We start from the raw sequence: 22776 nt of genomic DNA, 5'->3' as shown, positions 1-22776 counted from the left end.
AGTCCAGTATGGGTTGCATTTATCAAATGTGATTTTCCAGACTATGTTTGTTTACGATACACTTATATAGGTAAGTTTAGTAAGTACCTATATAAATACATGTTTTAGCTTATGTTTGTTTAGTTACGAATTCAGTAACTAACTTTTCCAGTAAATTTGTAATTTAACAATGACACAATGTGAATATAAAATATAAATATTAATATTATATCCTTAAGGAAACTAAATTATACAACTTAATTTGAGCTAAACGTATATTGTAAATAAAATGTAAATAGGGATAATTTAAACTAATGGTCTTAGATACCGATATCGTGATAATTAATATAGGTACCTAATAATTTAGTTGATGCCAAATTTGAAAAAAACTAAATTAGTTGAGAATTCTAGACTCTAACAGTTTTATGTAATTAGGTACGTTTATCTAATACTTATATAATGCAATATTTCATTGAAAAATTGTATTTAACTGACACGTTTTTTTATGTATATTATAGGGTATACAAATATAGTAATACATATACGTATATGTAATATTATTTTTCTCTGCTCATTTCAAAATCGTATTAAAAATATGTTAAAATAATATATCAAACCGTCGTTAAATTTTTTCCTACGAACCTACCTATTTCCGCGTGTGTTAATAGCTTGGTGTATAATACAAGATAGGTATAACAATATCGTTGAATTTTCGTTACAAACAACATTTACTGCGTGAATGTTAATGCAAGTTTGTTTTCATAAATAACTCGACACAACGGCTCACACAATATACGTGACTGTGTTCTTTATTAAAACAGATTTTATAAGTAACTTTTAAATATTTAAACCTCCGCGGAGTTTAAGTTTTTCATTTCGACGATTCAGCTGAAAAATGATTAATGTAGTGTTTTTCCCTCCATAATCCATCAACGTTCATTTCAATAATTGTACATCATATTAAATTTGGTCATGAATACAGGAATCGTTTTATATTGTTAATATTTTTTCTCGCCCACAATGGCGAGTAATAATAATAATAATAATAATAATATATTATATTTAATAAACAATTACCTAGTGAATTTAAATATATATATATTATATATACACATATACCTTATTAAATTGTTTACGATGACTTCATATTATACTGTGTAGATGTGTGTTTTTTAATACTTACATAAAATATGATTGAAACATTTGTAAACAAATTTTAAGTAAATTACGTAGGTAAGGTATATTTTAAGAGACACTCCATATAATAGCAACATAAAACATTATACATTTAGGTATACTACATACCACTTTACCACAAAATATATTTTTCTAGGAGTTTATCATCCATGCGTGATTTCATTAAATTGCTCAACTACTCGCTTAATAACAGTATATACGATCATGTGTATATAGCAATAGTTTAAAAACACGTAATCAAACTTTTAAGGGTGACCGAATTACTTTAATTATTATTGTTGATGGGAATTTTAAGGGTAATCAGAACTAATATGCAAATGGTGTTTATTTTGAAAAAATATTATGTTATGTATTACAATAATTTTACAAATGTATGTGAAATAATTAATATTTGTGATGCAATCATTGTATTAGTTATAAATTATAATGTTTTATGATTTAATTTATAATTTCAATTAAATTACTACACACTCTCCTACCTATATAGTTATTTAGTTATTTACCCGAATAAAACTTTTTTTTTATAGTCATAATACTAAGCCACTTATGTATATCCCTACTATATAGGTACTATATAGTATTTTACTATACCTATAGCCTATAGGTACATATTATTTTAGTTGATCTATATGTACAACCGAAGCGTAAATATCATAAATATGACTGTTTTACACATATCGAACCTGTTCCGTTTATTTATTTTTTAACTATAAAACATCTTCAACTATTTTATATACCAATTAAAAATATAAATAAAATATTTAATACATTTTCATAACAGTTTTATCTCGAACAATTTTTCATATTTGGAACGATCATAGGGGTGTATAAAAACAGTAGATTCAGAATACATATATATTTATATTTTAGCATTTTTTAAGCATAAACAATATTTTAACAACCATCAAATATATCATGTATATATAGATCCTGCTTTTCATCTTAAGTATCAATTTTAATTTTCGAAAAAGTCAATGTTTTATAGGTACTACTACATAAAATGGTGGTTGATTATTATTACAATCATAAAACTAAAGTACCTACCTACGTACATTTCCACTTAGATGAAACAAATTCGCTACAATGACAATTACATTAATATATATATTTTTTTAATTTTGAAGACATTTACAATCAAATTATTTGTAAGTGAAACTGACTTTAATAATATATATAATTTATATTTATTTATAACTTTTTATTATGATTCACCATCAATTGACTGCAGCAATTCTTCTCCGGAAATATAACCATCGTGGTTGACATCGATTAGCTTTTCGATAAAATGTTTGTATTTGCTCTTCAATATTTTTTCCAAAGACACTTCCATCGGTATACTGTAGACAAGTGTTATTATATTATTTTACATTTCGTTTATGTATAATTTTTTTTAATTTTACTGTATAAAATATATATTAAATTCATTGTCATTACTAATGATAATATATATAGGTATTTGAAACATATGACATAATTCAATGTATAATTTTTGTGTAAAATAATTATATCTCTATGACTCTATTTATGCTCTAATTTACACTAATACACATATACATTTCTGCAATAAGTTAACATAATATAATATGTTTATATATTTATTCAATACAGAATAAATAAATTAAAATTATATTTTTAGACTAGATAGGTATTAAATATTATAATATTATGTGAATCAGTTGAATATATTATTATTGCCAAAACATTTCATAATTATACTATGTAATTAAAATTTCAAATTTTTTTTACACACGTTTTTTGTTAACGGAAATTAAATTAAATATTGATTTTTTAAATATATCAACATTATTGCTTTTTCTCAACGTGTATTATGTATTTTTGTTTAATTTATTACAATGACAAAAATGTTTGTCATTAACTTTAATAAACAATCAATCCTATATGTGTATAGTTGCATACTATCGTTATTAATTTATTATTATAGTCTTGTGTAAAATATTTTAAAATAATTTATTTTATACACAGATAGAGTGACATATAGGTGACCTATGGTATCTCGTGAAGTATTTTTCCAAGCAAGATATCACTCGGTTTCCTCGACATAACCCACTTGTTGTTCAACTACAGCGGTAGGTAACCGCACTACCGTCTAACGTCAAATAAGAAACGGACAGCTGATATCATCTATCACCACCGGGACGTGTTACGTCGGCAACCGGGAATTTTTATGTATGCGGAATGATTCATTTTAATTTTTGGTGAAAACCGTACGGATTTAAATCTCCGTGTAAACAAAATAGTAAAAATACACCACTATCCGCAGATGGAACGTGTTCCGCGCAGTTGTATAGTTGTTACAGTCCGGTGTGTGTGGGACTATATTATAGTCTATATTTTAGATTGTATACCACACAGTCCATTATTCTCGACCAATAGATACGCCGTTGCAGTGGGTTACGCCGTTTTTTTCCCCTTTTATATTAAATAATATTTCAGACCGGACATATCAGGAATACTATACATTCTGTATATACTCTCGCTCCTCACTTCTATTTTCCTCGGCAAACTTTCATTTAGACCTTAACAAACAGCCCGAGATCCGATATCCACACGGACCAAAAAATAAATACGCCAGTAGAACATGTTATTCTTTATTTTCCATTCGTTAAAATATTGACAAGCAGCAGTGGGATTTTCTAGTTATTTCCTTGCATTATATAAAGAAAAAAATAACTGCGTATATTGGAATGTTTATAGCGGAAATGTTTTCTAAGCGTAGATACTAGGTATATACGTAGATACTATATAATAATATGTCACTGCAGTTAACAAGTCAGGATAAAAAATAGACACCACAACAATAATTATTATGATGTATTTTTTATCACTAACAATATATTGTTTAGGGTCACTCAGCAGGGCATATTTTTGTGTGTAATCGAAACGTGTGAGTCCAGTTGTAGTATAGTACGAAAGTATTTAAGTGTATCGAGAATAATAACTAATATGTAACAGTATATTTTATAATATTATCGATTTAATTAATAACAAATAACAATATGTGAAATATATTTAAATGAACTAGGCGAAGCCTCCTACTCATGTTTGGGCTACTACTGCTGTAACCACTAAACAGTGTGTAATATGAAAAGTGAAAAAAATAATAGGCTCTGTCACTTAGCCACTTAGGTATAATATGTTTCAAAAATAGCTAGACTAATATGATATCACATGCTGTTTATTTTTAAAATAATTTATGATAATACTTTAGTCTTTAATAGGTACATTATACATAAAAAACATTTTTCTAAATCATTTTTTGACTGTAATTGTAAGTAAGTACCTGCCTACTTCTTAATTTATAAAATATATTTCATTTCGAACACATCTATAACATACTGTCTTTATATTAAACATTGCTACATACTGTTTCAATAAAGTTTGGAGTTTTTACATTTGGGTATTTATCACTGTAATTGTTTACTTTTTTACTATAAATATTTGACATCAGCAAATATGCCAGTATATAAAACATTAACGTTATCAAGCCATTAAACTTCAAGTGATCACAAACAATTACACATTTATTCACTATCCGGTGTTAGTGAATCAAAATGTATCCAAGAAAAACATTTTAATAAGTACAAAAATAAAAAAACTTATATAGTAATAAATACAATACTTTATAAGGTATCGTAATATTTAAAAAGATAAATGTACCATATAAAAAAAAATACCCATAAAATAATCACGGGTTAATATTCTAAAAATTTTTTTTTTGAATTAACCTTTAATTATGTTTCAGAATTTTAAAATCTGCAGGATTTAATTATTTTTTAAAATTTATAGGAAGTAAAAATAAAGTCATTTCAAAAGTTGAAACAAAAAGTAAACAAAAATGGTAAAAGTATAATATTATAATACATATATTTACTATTTGGAAATTGTATTGAACGATAATGCATGTCTAAAAGAAGAAGGAGAGAATAAACAATTATTTCAAGTTATCAAAATTAATTAATGTTATTTTATATAGTTATATTACAGCAGGGTAGATACTAGATAGTAAGCAGTACTTAACTATAATATTGTATATTTGAATGGTCGATCAATTTGATTTATTATTGTCGGGTTATACGGTTAAATTATTACTAAATATTATTTATTTTAATTCCAAAATGTATTTGGTTTTAATGAACCCTATTACTCAAATAATTTTAATTTGATCATATTAATAAAATAATAAATTATAGAAAGTTAATTATTTATCGTTCAATAATGTAAACAGTTAGGTAATTATATTTATTCAAATATTCTATCCAATACAATGGTACAATTGAAAGATATATATTATATATATATACAACTGTACAAGTACCTATATATTATATATTAATTATCATGCTGCTAATTTAAAGAGCCTTGAACTCCTTTAAATAAGCTTGGGTTCAACTTTAAAAACTGAGATATTTTGGTATCGTTTATATAGCCAGTATTTTCGCTTAAAACGTCTAATTGAGAAGAAATTAATGTGTTCGAAACGCTCAATCTTAACTAATGGGTCATTAAAGAACATAAAATACCTTCAGGATATGAACCGTAGGGTTAGATTTATTTTGAAATCAGTACATGTATTGGTTCGCGTTTCGTACGATTATATTTACGTTTCGAAACAAATTAATACCACAACTATAAGGTACTATATAAATGTATACCTAAACGTGTTTAAAAGGAAATTAAATTAAAATATAATATTAATAATTTCTTATAAAATAAGTAACGCATTGAAAAATAATAGAATTTGAACTAGGATACCTATTTATAGAAGTAAAATTACCGCCTGGAATTATGAAGTAGGGTCATTGGACCCTCCTCCCCCCTTGTATAAGACCGTCCAGTCCTGTATACTTGTACCCCCCTCCCATATTACCTATTGTATACATTTTATTACAGATCGTATATATATATTCTTGTTTGTTCTAAAAAAAGAGGTAAAATTTGAATACTTCAAGTATTAAATACATTTTAATTGTGTTTATTCAAAATTTTCCAGAAGGTATAAAGACTAAGAATTATCGTTCAAATGTTATGTCCCTAAAAAAATGGACAGTCCTTATAGGAAGTGTCCTGTGATAAAATCCTCTATTTTTGTCACGTGCAATTCGGACGACGACTCTGTTATAATGTTTTTAATCTACCAATATTTTCATTACCACATAAACTAAACGCACTCGAGGAAAACTTACTTTTGATTGAAGCTATCTTCTTTGTTGTCCACAAATAAATCCAATGGCATTAAATTCATGTAATGGTCGGTTCGTTTACCGAACCCTCTAGCTGTAGATAAGTCCATATTTTTGAAACCTCTTATAGTTCTTCCTTTGTCTCTGTTTTTATGTTTAAATTCGCTATCTTCAAACGCCGGGTAAGAGTTGACGACGGCTAATATCAAAAACGTGATCTCTATAACCAACAGTCGGACCATTATATTGTTGTTGACTGCCATGGTTCGAAAAAATCCACCTGAAACATATCAATGGATATTTTGTATACTTACAGAATTAATTTTTGAGTTGCTTTTTATTATAATATGATGTACCTATAAGTACAGAACTAATTTTTGAAACACCATAATATTATATTTTTGCTAAAATATTGTTTGTGTCTAAAAATCAGTGTTAGCATTACGCGAGAATAATCTTATTATAGTTTATTATACCTATAATGATTGTTGTAGACACAGAGTATTTATATATTCCAGTGCCAGGGAGGGACAGGGAGGGACGTCCCCCCAGTTCCCCTCCAAAATTTGTTTTATGAAAAATTGTGTCATTAAGGAACAGTTGTTAACTATTCTAGTTCTACAAAAGCTAGAGAAAAAAAATAAAATGTTCCCCAAAATTAAATTTCTGGCGACCCCACTGATAAATGCATGAAACGTGGAACAAAATTGACAGGTATTTATTTTATAGAGATGCTCTGTTAGTCTGTTAGACAATATTATAATGTGTAATAAAATTATATACTCGTATGTAACGAAAATAGGTTATTGTAAAAGCTGCGAAATCACAGAGATTCCGAAAAACCTGCCAGTAGTCTTAACGTTAAGATATTTTGCTATCAGCTGCAGGGTCGACTCGGTGACTTTGTATTTTATTACACGTTTGCATAACTCAGATACACATTCGTTTTAAAAGAAATAACATTGTTATTTGACTTGTGTTAAATTTAATCCGCATATAGCGCACAATGACTATTTGGGTACAAAGTTTTGAATAATAGTAGGCTGACGGAATCCCACTAAGCAAACTAAGTTTATGCGTTTACAGTTTTAAACGATGTTTTTCCGCTCTTTTATTATACTATATATTTTTATAAATCTCTGACCTATGACATATTTTTGATGGTTTCTGCTCACGTATGTCGCACATGTATTATTATATTTATAAACTTTCTATAAACTCTTATATTACCGGAAAAGTCCATATTCAACGTTTCTAAGACGAGATTGAGTTTCCCTATACCGCAATACAATATACAACTCACTTGAATGAACGTACGTATATAGGTGTACGTAATGAATATGTTATAGGTACTATTATATCTACTTGCATACTATTTATCCCACAATGTAACTCTTTTAAACAAATTATTAAATATATAGGTTAAACATGGTGGTGTATAATGTTTCTAGTTCATATATGACTATACAAATTTATTATGATATTTATAAACGATCTAGCCAATTTTTTTAATACGTCTAAACTTTTATCGAAAAAAATTAATTTGATTACTTGATATAATCTGATTTTAAAGCACATCTACATTATAGAATTAATTATGATTTATAAACAAAAGAGGCGAATTATGGAAAAAAAAGTTCTGTTTACTATTAATATGCAATTTAATTAAAACTCGTAACACAAACATGAAGTAACTATACAGTCTATAGTCAAAAGGGCTATATATTTGCTCTATGTGTATTATAGTACATAGTATTTATATTAAAATCGAATCGATGGATATTATCAATTACTTTTGATCACGAAACGCTATATATTATATATACACGTAGGTACATATTCAAATACCGATAAATGAAAGCATTCTTTAGAATAGATTTGTTATGTATTCTAAAACCGTATAATTAGCTTAGTACTTTTGACTATTTTAAATCGTATCATCTCTTGATATATTATAATTACTTAATAATGTGGAAATTCAATTGTTTTTTAAAACTTCTAAATTTCCTGAATACCTACCACCTGATTTACATACAAAACTGATATAAAAACATCTAAATAAAGCGTTTTAAAATCAAACATAATTTCAACTGAATACAATCACAGATATATATAATAACTAGATAGCCGACTTATTCTTATCAATGACGCTGGTAGCACGATTAAAGGTATATCTTTAATCGTGACTGCAGGTAGCCATGTACCTACCACTTGGGCAATGTTCACTAATCGTTAGAAAGGTAATATGATAATAAACAACAACATTTCATACCAAACAAACCCGTTGCCAATCAAAACGATTAAAAAATGATAAGAATTTGTAAACATTGCCCAAGTGGCAAATGGCGTTGGGCATCATTATTCAATAATGTTGTTGTATATGGAGTTGGCTATCTAGTTATTAAATATAATATCAGTGAATTCATATATTTCATATACCCTACTTAGCTGCGTTTTAAAATCATTACGGTTTTCCAACTATGAGACATGTAAGAATATTGTAGACATTTATTTTTTGGTAAACGTTGTCCGTTGTCGTATACATTATTAAATGCGTAGAAAAAATAATATACGGCGATATTATATATTCCGTCCTTCTTTATAAGCTTTTTACATTATTTAAAAAGAAAAAACTTGAAAATACAGTAAAACTTAATTAGTTTTATGGTGGAAATTTCATAAAATAATAAATAAACCTTTTAAAAATAATTTATTGCTCAACTTAAATATAAATGAAATATAAACTTTTTGGATCAAATGTATATTATAAACATCATATTTAAAAAAATTAAAACACATATACAGCCAATTTACATAATTTGTTTTATGTGTAAATAGGTACTAACTACTTATATAAGTGGAGTGATAGGTAACTGATAAATAAATTATACAAACACACACGTGTTGTATATTTTATGGATAAGGTAGGTTGGGACAGATATAAATATATCGGCCGAGAACCAAACGATGATTGCAGCTCGCAATCTCTCAGAAGATATCGGTACGTGAACTTTTACGTTCAACGAAACATACCAAAAACACGACCATTCGACAGATAAATATTATAGAGTATTAGCACAGAAACGTGTTCGGAACGTCTGTTTTAAAACAAAACTATCGTATATGAAAATACTATACTGGAAATTATTTTTTTGAAATTTATGTGATTTAAAGACGCGAACTTTACATTAATATACAATTTTTATGATATCCACAAAAATGATCGATAATCAGATTTAACCTAACACAATATATTAATTTATCAAATAAAATATTTCATTTATAAAAGTAATGTCCTATAATCTATATAGGTAGTAACCAAATTTGCATACGGAAATTTTAACTTTTTTCTACTTTGGTCTAATTTAACTTTTTAGTTTATAAGATATGTGGATTTGAATTATCTACGACTCTTCTAAAATATGGATGAAAACTTTTTTTAGTTAAAGCAATTAGCATTTAATTACCACTGTTCTGTTTTTAAATTTTTATAATGACTCAACAATAGGTGAAAAATTACATTTATTGTTTTAAAAGTTTAAACAAAACCATATTATTTGATGAACAACTTCTTTAAAAAATAACCTAATTGAATACTGATTTAAGTAAACCTGTTTTAGGTTACGTTAATTTTGGTAAGAAATTTTAATAACCATTCATAATTTAACGATTTTTACAAACGTTTAATTACTGCCTATACGTTCTTTATTAAGAAAAACATTTTCAAATTCAACAATCAATTATGATTTTAATAAAAACTATTTTTAGAGTAGAATCTTGTGAGATGTAATATTGTTATTATTATTATTATTGTATATCCACCCGAGATTATATGCGTATTGCGTATCATAATAAAATACATATTATATTTATAAAATTGATATTAAGTGATACAAATACTAAATTGTAATTATGAAAATCTAACAATGTTATTCGAGGTTGACTTTTGTAAACTAGGCAGCTTGTAGTTATGACGCCATTTAAATAATTGCTATACATTTTATACGGAATTTGTGTATTTCTATAAGGTTATGAATTTACCTTACAACAATATAGTTTTTTATAACGTGATAAAATAAAATAATAAAATAATATTATGTGTGTGTACTGTTTAGTACCTACTCATAAATGCATAATGCATAATATAGACAATAGACATATTGGCCAAGTATGCTCAGACCAGTTTTTCTTCAATAATGCGGTTATCCAAAATCTGATTGTTGTAATTTTTTATTCCATTTTTTTTAAAATTAAATACAAGGATTTATTGGAACGTACTATATACAGGAGTTTACAGCATAATAATATACTTATAACAATATATTTATAAAGAAATGCGTGGGTATACGTGAAAAAAATATTAATTTTATACGTATACGGTGGGCGTATATGGTGAATGGAGGGCAATGATAGTGTATTATTTGTTTTATTCTGTTTTATATTGTATTTTTCTTTTTAAATTCTGTGGTTACCCGACTCACCACCACCACACTTGAGAACCGTATACAATGTAATCATAAATATAGCTACGTGTAAATAGATCACCTGTTGAAAAAATGTAGTGTGGATAAAAATAGACTGATATTATCGACATAATATAATTTTATTTATTTATTTTTATTCCATAATTATTAATTACATATTAATAATTATAATATTAGCATGTACTGAGAGAATTCTTGTAGGGGCCCAGGGGTCTATATTATATGAATGATTTGTACATTATTCTTGTTTATGTTTTTTGTTTTAATTAGTGTTGTTTGAAAACCAAAGAGTAAGCAACAAAAGTATTTTTTTTGATTAGTTTCCTAGTGTAGAGGGAAAAAATTATTTGTGATACAATATGACGTGGGTACTTCAAAATATTATTTACCAATGCATTCTTGCTTAAAGGCCAATTTTTTCAATATACATTATACATATATCATTATTCAACTATTATGTTTTAAAGTTAATAACGATGTTGTGGAAATATTAATATCTTGTAAATGTCGTGCGGGCAAAGTACTTAAATTTATTTATTATCATCACATTTTACAGATGATGTGGCGGCATCGCGGTTGGTCGCGGTTTCGTAATAATATTTTCGTGACAATATTCGTTATCAAATCAAAGCCCACTACTTAATACGCCGTCTTTGATTTTAAGACTGTTTACTAACAGTGTAAAAAAAGTCATTCACAACAGTAAATTCTTATTACTTGCTGATGACTTAAAGGCTAAAGCTGTGGTTGAAAATTCGCTCAGTAATTTACTGTCGCCTACCTCAAAGTGATTTAAACGAATTAGATGCTTGGCCTGTTAATCTTGGTTTGAATTTTAACGTCACTAAATGTCACTCTTAAGTCTTTTTATAGAAATCGGACTCACTTGGAATTTAAATACTTGCTGCGTGATACCTGTCTTGTAATTTATGATAAACGATGTTGGAGTTGTACGAGTATATTATGATAGTTATTTGAATTTTCATACCCATATTGATGTGTCATGCTGTAACAATTTGAAAGCACTAGGATTTTTAAACGGATTTGCAATAAATTTAAGTTATACTACAGTTCCGCTTATAGCATTATATTGCCGCTTGGTAAGTTTATTTTAGAGTTTGCTGTTGTTCTTTTGGACTCTCATACTGCAAGTGATATGAACCAACTTGAAAGGGTTCGATGAAAGTTTTTGTGTTTTTCTGGAAATTGATCATAGACCTTGTGATTATATTATGTTTTATAAACTAGTATCAAATAAGTTATGTTTACAGTCCTCAGTTGATATGCGAGGTATCTTAAACAAGGTCTTCTACGAAAACTTATCGATGGGTCGATTGATTGTCCAGAATTACTTCCATAGTGGTTAACTTTAAAACTTCTTGTATTCAGGTCAGTTTTCCTTATCCTTTCTCTTTGCCACGTCTTTGTACAACAAACTATTCCTGTAATCGGCCAATCTATAGGATGATGTGTATTGCAAACGAAGGTCCATCTTTTAACTTCTAAGTTATCCTAATGAGTTAATTTTTTTCTTATATCTGCCTCAGGTAGTCAGGTATTGTGTTATGCATTTTTGAATTATTGGATAGCTAATTTTGTTAAATTGTTTTCTGTACATTGGGTCACGGCCTGTATTGAAAAAAAATAATAAAATATAAAATATTTTGATTTGTAACCTACTCGAATTTTGACAAAACTAAACGTACGGTGGTTGATAACATACATATTAATATATTATATGACATATTCATTGGGACTCGGGAGTGTACGAGTTACCGTCGCGTCGAGCCGTAAATACTCTGGTCACTTGTCTTAACTTGGGGTGAATGTATATAACGATGCTGGTAAATTGCTGCTTGGCCTCCATCGATGGGGTGAGACAGCAGGCCACGGCATCGTTTTTGTCGACCAAACCCTGGAAACGCATCAACGATCTTCGAAAATTTCACATGGTTCACGCCAGACTCGAATCGACGACCGGACAACTCCGTCGCGTCTGTCCGGTATCTATTTTCTTTCGCAATTCGCGGGTTCCGTCGATTAACTCAATTATTGTAAGTATACTCCTTTTATTCGTGAACAAGAACTCGAAATACGTCTTGTGTGAGTGCACACAATAGTGCGTAATAATCCATTGCAATTTATCGTGCAAAGTGTAAACGGATATTAACGAAAATGATTATTAATCTTAAAAAATTATAATAAATAACATGATTTATTCATGTAAAATCATAATCCTGTATAGTTTTCAATAGGTATAACGATCGGTTAATAAATTAATTTGTATACCATGGCCGGTAATCCAGCGCAGGATGTAACAAAAAAATATTAAAATAATAGAGTGTGTCAAAAACCATTGGATTTCGGGACACAACTAATCGGTTCCATCAATTAACAATTGTTGTTTGTAAGAAAGTGTAGAACTGTAGAAGAGGGGTGTTCGATGTTAGTTAATTATTTCTCATCACAGATAAGTGATAAGGTTTGAAATTGGCCAACAATTTAATAATTTAAATGTATATCTCAGATTCTCAGGCCGCGGACGGAACAAAAAAACATCAAATATATGCTCGTATCTTATCGTAGATACAGAAATTTGAGATGTTAAGACGAACTAAGTAAAAACATATTTTCAAAGTTTGTTTTTCATCGAACGCGAGTTGCACGCAAGTCGCTGGTATACACATCACACTGTTTACTAAAAGTATGCACACATAATATAGGTACGTACGTAATGCGTATATTAACTAGTGAACAACTCCGCCTCGTCAAAATCCATCCACGTGCTCTCGTGTTACTCGAGCGAGAGAGCTATTATGAAAAATAAAAAGGATAAAATCGTCCGAGGATGACATTCTATTGTCGTTTGTTGCGAATTCCGACTTCGAAATGTACAGTCCGCCTACAATAGACTTTTAATTTCCATTCTCCACCAGTCCCTCTCACTCTCTCTCTCTTTCACCATATATCTCTTCTCTCTCTATCACTATATGTTTGTTATTTTCTTTCGGGCATTTACATGTACTATTTTATTTTTTATTTGAGTAGTTTTTCACATATCTTAGTAGAAAAATGTTACTCATATATTATTTCAATCGTGATTGAGTTGTCTATGTGTATCACGCACGGTACTTATTTTTAAAGATGGCAATATATCATGTGTACCGACTACCGAGACTCCAAAGTCCTGACACCTTGCATATTTTTTGACGACGTGACGAGCAAACATTGTTGGAAAGTGTCGTAGAAACGCGCGAAGACGCGTTGCTATATTTAAACGTTATTAGCTAATAATATTATGATACATCGTAGTAACTACCATGTAACTATGGTTGAATGTTTCAAGAACAAATAAAATACGAAAATAATTTCAACCACGTGCATAATATTTGGTAAATATTATTATGTAGGTTACTATAGATTACACATTTTTTGGTGGAACCAAACGTTTCTTACCACACAATTTTCTCACCAAATAAACTGAAATGGTTATTTAAATTTATAACTCATAACAATTACGTATAGAACCAGGAAACTTTTTTCAATTTTGTGTTTATCAATTTACACGCATTTTTTAAGACATGCTAGAAATTTGCTAAACTAGACCGGTTTAAAATTATCCCGCACCGGGATAATGAACCAAGTAAACGATATAGTCCAAACATACCGGTGCATTATTTTTCACACCGGTTTAATCTAGCGAATTTGAAGATAAAAATAAGTATTTCTATATCCATTTTTAAAAAACTTCATCGGATGTCAACTTAAATGATTATAGTTACAAAAAACATGAAAAAAAATTGGGGAAGTAAGTCACACTGCAGTAATATTTTCAAATTAGCATTGTGTACAGATAATTATAATTTTAGAAATAAATAAAATGGTTTTAACTTTTTAAGTGTATACGTTTAATTTTTTTATACTACACAACAATATAAAAAAAATTGTTATTTTATGTTTGAATATCCAATTTTATAAAATAAATGTGACTATGCTAAAAATTTTTTATAACTCGGGTAAAAAAAACTTATGACAAATCTTGAACTAAAATAAAACAAAAAAATATTAAATTTCTAACATCTATAAATAGCTCAAAAAAATCCAAAATATTTTGAAAATTAAATCATACTTAAAAAAAAAGTTCCTATTATAAATATTTGGAGAAAATGTCAAGGTTTTACGGTTGTACCTACCTACACTTTACTGAATAATTATAAAAAAAAATTGATTTAGTCGAAAACTTATGTGTTGGGTAAATATTATCCTCATTTTTCTGAAACTTTTTTTTAGTTTTTCCCGATTATTTTGGTATATTGTTATAGTACTGTTATTGATAAAAAAAAACAAACACTCAAGTAGTTATTGTAAAATCAATACACCCATTCCACTCAGAATCTAAAACGTATTTACACCCATCGTCCGTTAGTTTTTATAGATAGGCTATAAATACGCATATATGTATTATTGTTTTCACTGGTAATTCTTCTGGTAAATGGCACTTTGATCTTATTTTTAGCTGGAAAATCAACTTGGGTCTAAGGTTTATCAATCGATTGCCTATATACATCAAAAAACACTCTTTTGAGCATACCAGATATAATGCGTGCTGCAAAATAAAAAAAATACAAGGAGATGAACGACCCACATGCATTTTAGGTTTACCATTGTTATGGCATAACAATATCATATTATGTGAATTTTTATGAATTATGATAAACCTATAAACGTTCTATTATCTACAGTTTGCACCACTTATGTTCAGTGGCTTCATTTCAGTTTTTGAGAGGGGGGCAACATTTTTTACCGGCCCATAATAAAACTGAAAAAAAAAACCGCTCGCTAACAATTATATTACATTACAATTGATTTTTTATCCCAATACAAAAAGCCTTCTTACATAATTTTATACTTACTAGTTACTATCACTGTTATCTGAGATAACCGTGGTTAGTGATTACAGGTTACTATCATATGCATAAATAACCTATTTTTTTTAGATATCAATGACTAAATAATTAGTATACATAATATGTAGAGGAATACCACCCAGCCACCCCCAAATGACGCCACTGCTTACGTCGTATGCATATACTCAATGTAAATTCTACCGAAATAATTCAAAATCAAATTCATATTTGTATGCACAATTACACATACCCTACCTATTAATTAATATATATTACTGATAAGTGATAAGTTATTTAACATTTACTCAAATTGTGAAAATCTGTGAAATTAAAACATCGATAATTAAACGAAAGGCATGAAGTTCATGCAAATTCGAAATACAAATATCATTAATTTAATTTTAAATTATAAAATTATCTAAACTTGGTGAAACAAAAATAGGTTAACACCTTACGTCAAGTGTATGGTAAATAATGATCATCTTGTAACCAATACATCTAAATTGAAATCAGATTTTTCTGAAAATATATTTTGTTTTCGTAAGAAAGCCAAGATAAAATGATAAATGATAAAAGATAAAAGTATAATATATTGGTCATTCTTAATTCATAAAATACTTTCGAGGTATAATAACAGTCGAGAAATATTTTATTATATTATTTATTCATTCTGTTGATTAAATTTATATCATAGAAATCTAGGTATATCTGCGGTTGTTATATTATTCCTATTTTTATTCTCAGCTCACAAAATTCACGCATAGGTAGATATTTTCTTGGAATATAAAAATTACAGTTGACTGTGCAATAATTGCCTTCTATAATATATCCTACTGTCATTCATATCCATATTATATATGGTTTAACACCATACTGCAAACTATAAATTATAATAAACATACGATTGCAAAATAAACTAAAAACAAGTTTTGGCTAAAAAATATTTCAAAACCACTATACTTAAATGCGAATGATCGAGTAATTAACTAGATTAACGTCAAGTAAAGTAATACATTTTGAATGATTCGAGAGTAGGTATCTTATATTTGTATTTAAATAGTATTTGTAGTATACTATATGTACCCAATGGCGTAGCCAGGATTATGAAATGGGAGAAGGGGCTAAGTATAAATTAAACTAAGTTTTTTACAGTTTTCGTAAATAAATAATATAAATAATACACTTAGTATGGTGGGAAGATAATTGTGGGGAGAGGGGGTAAACACCCAAAAAAACCCTGGTTACACCACATTATGAACCTATAGAAATGTTTTTGGTAACGTGTACCTACTCCTCTCCAGGTCGTACAATAAAACTTAAAATACTTATTAAGTATAATAATAAACTTTTCGATTTTTATTCATCAAAATACTCCTAAAAATATTACTTACTTCAAATCATGTAAAATAAATATTTTTCGAAATTATGATTGTCTTACGTTAAAAGACTCACCCAGTATGGCTGTATAGGTAACATTGAAATGACACACGATAATAATATATATTTGAAATATTATATTTTATCGACAATATAATGAGATTTATAACGCTCGGAAAAATGATGTACCTATGCAGGTAGGTGGTACTCAATAAACTCAAATATATGTAATAATGAAAAAAAATTGTCAACATGGTAGCACATGTCATACTAGGAAATTCAATTTAAGATAAAACATATAATAATTATAATGCATGCTTCCAATAATAAATTGAAAAACAAAATATATTTTTTGATAGGTGTTGGATGTAGCCATATAGATATTATGTCGTCTGTCAGACACACGGTATAAAATTATTCAGATTTACAAAAAAAAGTAAGATCTTTTACGTATAATTAAAACGTTATAATATTTCACTGTTTTTTAATATTTATGTTTCAACAAAAATCAAGTTTTGTCTGTATTATAGCATAATATGTAATATATATATGTACCTATTGTACCTACGTTGAATTGATAGCTAGCTTAGTGCCCGTATTACAATGGTTAAATTAAGCGATTAAACCACCAAATTTGGGTAAAATCAATGGGTTAAGCGTAACCAAGGTTTAAACTATGATTGTAAAACGGGCCCTTAGAAAGCCCTAAAAATTAAAAATATTTGAAAACTTTTAATTTATTACACATTATTAAAACTTTTAAAATACTAGGGTAGGTATTTTTAATAATTCAGTTCTTAATGTATTAGAATATTAAAATTTTTATCACTAAAATTATCTGAGAATATTTAATAAAAAAAAATATGTTTGAGTTGGTATATCCAAATATACGTACGTATAAAATATTTTTATTTGTACATTTCTAATTAGACGACATCATGATAAGTTAAGTCGATAAAACTATACTTTTACAGCTTTAAACGTATTTCATTTATATTTTATATATATATTTAGTTGTGATAAACATGTAAATATATGTTGAAAACATTATTATTTAATAAATTAAAGATAAAAATAAGTGCCAAGTTAATGTTCAGCTCAATGTTAATGAATGAAAAATAAAATAAATACTGTAAAAGTTTGAAGACCCACCTGTAGAACGTACTTCTTTAAAAACTTAAATAAAAATAATAAAAATAAAGTTTGTATGCATCATCGTACACAAGACCGGTTGGTCTTAAATCCATTTAATTCATTGGTTATCCATTTATGTCATTGAATGCATTCTTATATTTTATGTTTACAATTTTGACAATTTACTATTAAATAATACTATTTTGCTCACAATAGTCTTTTCAAAATATGCACTATTATCAGTAAAAGTATTTATTATAAATAGGTTACCTGCCCTTTAATGAGTTATACTTTATGAGTATTTACTCATTTTATAGACTATAGGTTTATAATCCCTCCCGTTGTTAAATTCGACTAAAAATTAATTGTATTCGTAGTATTATTTTAAAACGAGTTCATTATTTTGCTTGCGTAGACAGTTCCGTACTTATTAAACTTAGATTGCATTTTAATTTATAACACACATATATATATAACAGCTATTAACAGCTATCCTAAAATTCAGCTAAATAATAATACTCTAAGAGAACAATAATTCATGACGGAAAAGAAGTAACTTACAATATTGTCCTCAAAAAGTCGATTTCAATAAATTAAAGGTTCCGTTAATGGTGGTGACCGCAAAGTGGGTTTTGAAATATTTTGTTTATTTTACCATTGTGTGGTAATTTTCGTCGTTATATTATAATCAAAAATAATAATATTTTATAAATTCACCCGTTGCGTATGAATCTATTATGTACCTAATATTGTTATCATTTATAAAAATAAAAAAGGTCTAGAAAAAAATTAAAGAAACTTAGTTGAAAATGTAATATAATAATATTAGGTATATCATCACTTTTTACTAATACACATTTTTAAAAAAGGTAAAAAAATATTCAATTGTAAAATATTAAAATAAAAATAAAATGATTTCATAACTAACAAATATTCAACTAAAATACAATTCAATAAATAATCGTAAAAAAGTGGTTTCTTATAAAATATAAACAATATATTGAAATTACATCGTAATCAAAACATTATAATATATAACTATTAACAAAATTAGTTTCAGTTAAGTACAGGTACATACCGAAGTTTTCCAATATATATTTGATAATAGATAGATCTATTTAACGGATAAGTAATAACTAGAAACTTTAAATTAATAATATCATGTTTAATGAAATATACTGTTCATATAATTTAATCGGATTAAATACTTTTCGATAAAATCTATTTTATGAACTTCATACTTCGGTATTGTTTTATGAGTTTGAATTAGGAAAACCAAATTTAAGTATTCATTTTATACCTATGCGTGTACATTATTATAATTCAATAGGCCACATTATTATAGGGTATATGATCTGTCATTGTAAATCTAAATACGTTTAAAATGTATTCTAAATCTTATTTTGAACATAATGTTTATTTAATTAGTTCTTTTATAATCACAATATTTAAATATAGAATTTATTTATTATTTTATAATGTCCCTATTACTTAATGAATTAATAAAAAAAAAATCAAATCGTATTTGAATAAACAACATAGTTTTACGGTTTCACGTTAGTTAAAAAATTTTATCTGATCATATCACTTATTTCATGTATTTATTATATATTATATTTCTGAATGTATTTTCAACATCAATTTGATTATTTTGTATAACAACACTACTGACAAACATTTTTTTTTTAATTGCATTTTTATTTAAGTTCAAAAAAAATGTCTTGTCTATTTTTTTTAGTAAGTATTCTATTTAAGCGGTAGCAGAACATTTCTCAGTGCCAAGGCTCCCATAAATAAATACATAATCTTTTACCACAAATACATTAAATATTTACTTAAACTTATTTAAACTATATTAAAAGTTCAAAAAAATTTTTTAAATATTTATCAATATAGTGAAATATTTATAAAAAAACATACCTATACAAAACTGAGCTGCGTAAAAATACGTTAAAATGTATACACATGTGGGATTACAGTGATTTACGTATACAATTCCTTTACGTCTAGTTTAAACTTATTATATAAAGCGACTGTTCAAATTATCGCTTGACTTAAAAAATGTAAATTATAGTTTCTTATCCACACGAGACCCTCCAAACAATGAAAATACATAATAATACCCTACTGCAGCATAGTATATTATATTATACAAAAATCTACTTGTCAATTAAAAATTGTGAAGTTATATGAGAACATAATAAAAAAAAATCTTTAAACTTACTGAAAACGACAACTTCTTTCAACAGAAATATTAAAACCACATGGAAAAATATGTATAAGTATAAAAATAAAAAATCACACATTGGCTGAAATTTGAATACTTGAATATTAACGCCTCGAAATCTTTCTCTGCGGTTTGAAATATTATAAACTGAAAGAAATATTTATTAAATTTTTTCAATTTGATTTTAAATCTCTGAATGTGGTAGCCGATGTGTATAGGGCATAGGTAATACAATAATAAAATTATACAATTCCAGTACCAAATTGCAAATTTAACCTACTCCAAAAATATCGAAGACCATAAATGGCTTCAATTCGCGTACGGTTTCTATAGAATTTATAATTTTTTCGTATTTTCACGTCACCTATACAATTATATTATACGCGGCGAGGGATTGCGTTTAGCCTTTTGGTACATGAACGATCATCGATATGAAACTAAATATAAATGTTCACACAGATAGTCAGATAGGTATACCGTATACGCATAGTATATAAAATAATACATAGAAAATACGAAAAATTACTGTTTCTATATATTCAAATATATGTTGCACACTTGAGATAAAGTATGGAATATTATTCTGGTAACTAATGTATAGACTTAAGAAAAAAAAAATGAATAAAATTTAATCGTATTTTTTGTTTTTTTTTTTTCGAACGATTATGATACTCGATATTAACTAAGATCTCGTTCCGGACTTTGGAGCACGTACCATATGAACACGACCAAATCGACACGAAAGTTATTGTACACTTTTTTATAATAATATCATTCGCGCATATCAGAACAGCGATTTTCACGAGAATCGGTGGGAAAAAAATCTCCAACATTGCGAATAATTGCAGGTAAAGTAAAGTGTAAAGTGCTATATTATAATAGTACCTACCTATATTATTTAAAATACGATGACTATGATATGATATATAAAAATCACGTAAGAACCACCCCGATATACTGCTAATATAATATGCAAAGTACTCGTATAATATTATAATATGATATGTACCTATATATTATATCGTGCAGGACTTACCGGTCTCGGACTTGGGTCTCGGATGCGCGTTTCTCACGTAGGTGCGGCGGACGGGACGACCAAGCAGAATGACGCCGCCGACAAAGACGCAGCGCAATATGTACCGGAAAAAGCGCGTCAAACCGCGTCGTATACGGCGTCCCGTAAAATACGCCCCCTGACAACACTCCGCGGAGTAGCGTTCTACGCGATTTCCTTCGCCGCGCAACCTGTTGGAGTGTCGGCGTCGCTGGCGCGTGCGTGCCGTCGGAATAATCATACAATTTGGACGATATTACTTATACGCCGTAACGTTATACTTTGCATATTATACGGGCTGCGATTAATACACAAAATGTCATCAATACTATATGATGTATATAGCTGATATGAGCGCAGAGACGGCGTGAACTTTTTATTTCACCCATACATAGCGACCATTTAAAGCTGCTATAGTACCCGCCCACCAAATTTGTCCCGTGTCAATGTATATGGCTATACGACCCCCACACCGCCACAACCACCGTCAAACCCAATTCATAAAATTACATAAATTATAAACGAGTCTATCATTATGAACACCCCTCCCCCCCATTTAGAAGAAGCGGTCGCTTCATAATAATAATAGCTATTCAAGCCGCCGCCGTCACTGTATGATAGCGGAACAGCCAAATACGTCGTCGTCCGTCTCGTCCCGGTCGAAATTTGTTTTTAAATATTTTGTAATGCGCTGACTACCTATAGGTAATATATGCGTAGGGGGTGCAAATCGAATTAAAAAAATTCAGAAAAAAATGCACGATTTGTGCAATATATCGCTGTGATTGTATTCGGGATTTTTTTCAAAACGACATTACTATATTATAATTATTATTATACTGCACGTACAATATTATAATCATTAATCATTATTATTCGTACCTATATAATGTGTTACTGTGGAAGCGGAATATTCTCCATGAAATGTTCGTGTCATAACTCGTAGGTACCTCCTACGATTAAAGCGAATAAAATTGGTCTATAATGGGTTCTTGGTATTTGATATTTATGAGTGTTCACCGACACTATTCAGTAGCCTCGCAGAGTTTCTACAGGTGGTGTAACACGATTTCGAAGGGTGTCCCGTCTGTGCAGCCAATCTTATGCTCCTTAATTTTAAATATAATATCGTATATAATACTTGTTACACATTATGTATACGTGAATTTTTTCTCATATCTTTGTTATATTTGCGAACGTGCGAACCGACGCAAAT

At 28.1% G+C, this 22776-nt stretch overlaps 1 protein-coding gene across 1 annotated transcript; it reads right to left on the bottom strand.

The window, feature by feature from the left end:
* Positions 1-2019: 2019 nt before the first annotated feature.
* On the bottom strand, positions 2020-21695 carry LOC132952484 (allatotropins-like). The gene is made up of 3 exons (XM_061024790.1): positions 21543-21695; positions 6381-6657; positions 2020-2513 (listed from the first exon to the last, which is right to left on the bottom strand). The coding sequence occupies exons 2-3, from the start codon at positions 6638-6640 to the stop codon at positions 2378-2380; spliced, it is 396 nt and encodes a 131-aa protein (XP_060880773.1). The 5' UTR covers positions 6641-6657; positions 21543-21695; the 3' UTR covers positions 2020-2377.
* Positions 21696-22776: the final 1081 nt, after the last annotated feature.

The sequence above is a fragment of the Metopolophium dirhodum genome, chromosome 9 (assembly GCF_019925205.1).
Source record: "Metopolophium dirhodum isolate CAU chromosome 9, ASM1992520v1, whole genome shotgun sequence".
In the NCBI taxonomy this organism is placed as follows: domain Eukaryota; kingdom Metazoa; phylum Arthropoda; class Insecta; order Hemiptera; family Aphididae; genus Metopolophium; species Metopolophium dirhodum.
This window is presented reverse-complemented; position numbering and strand designations above follow the sequence as displayed.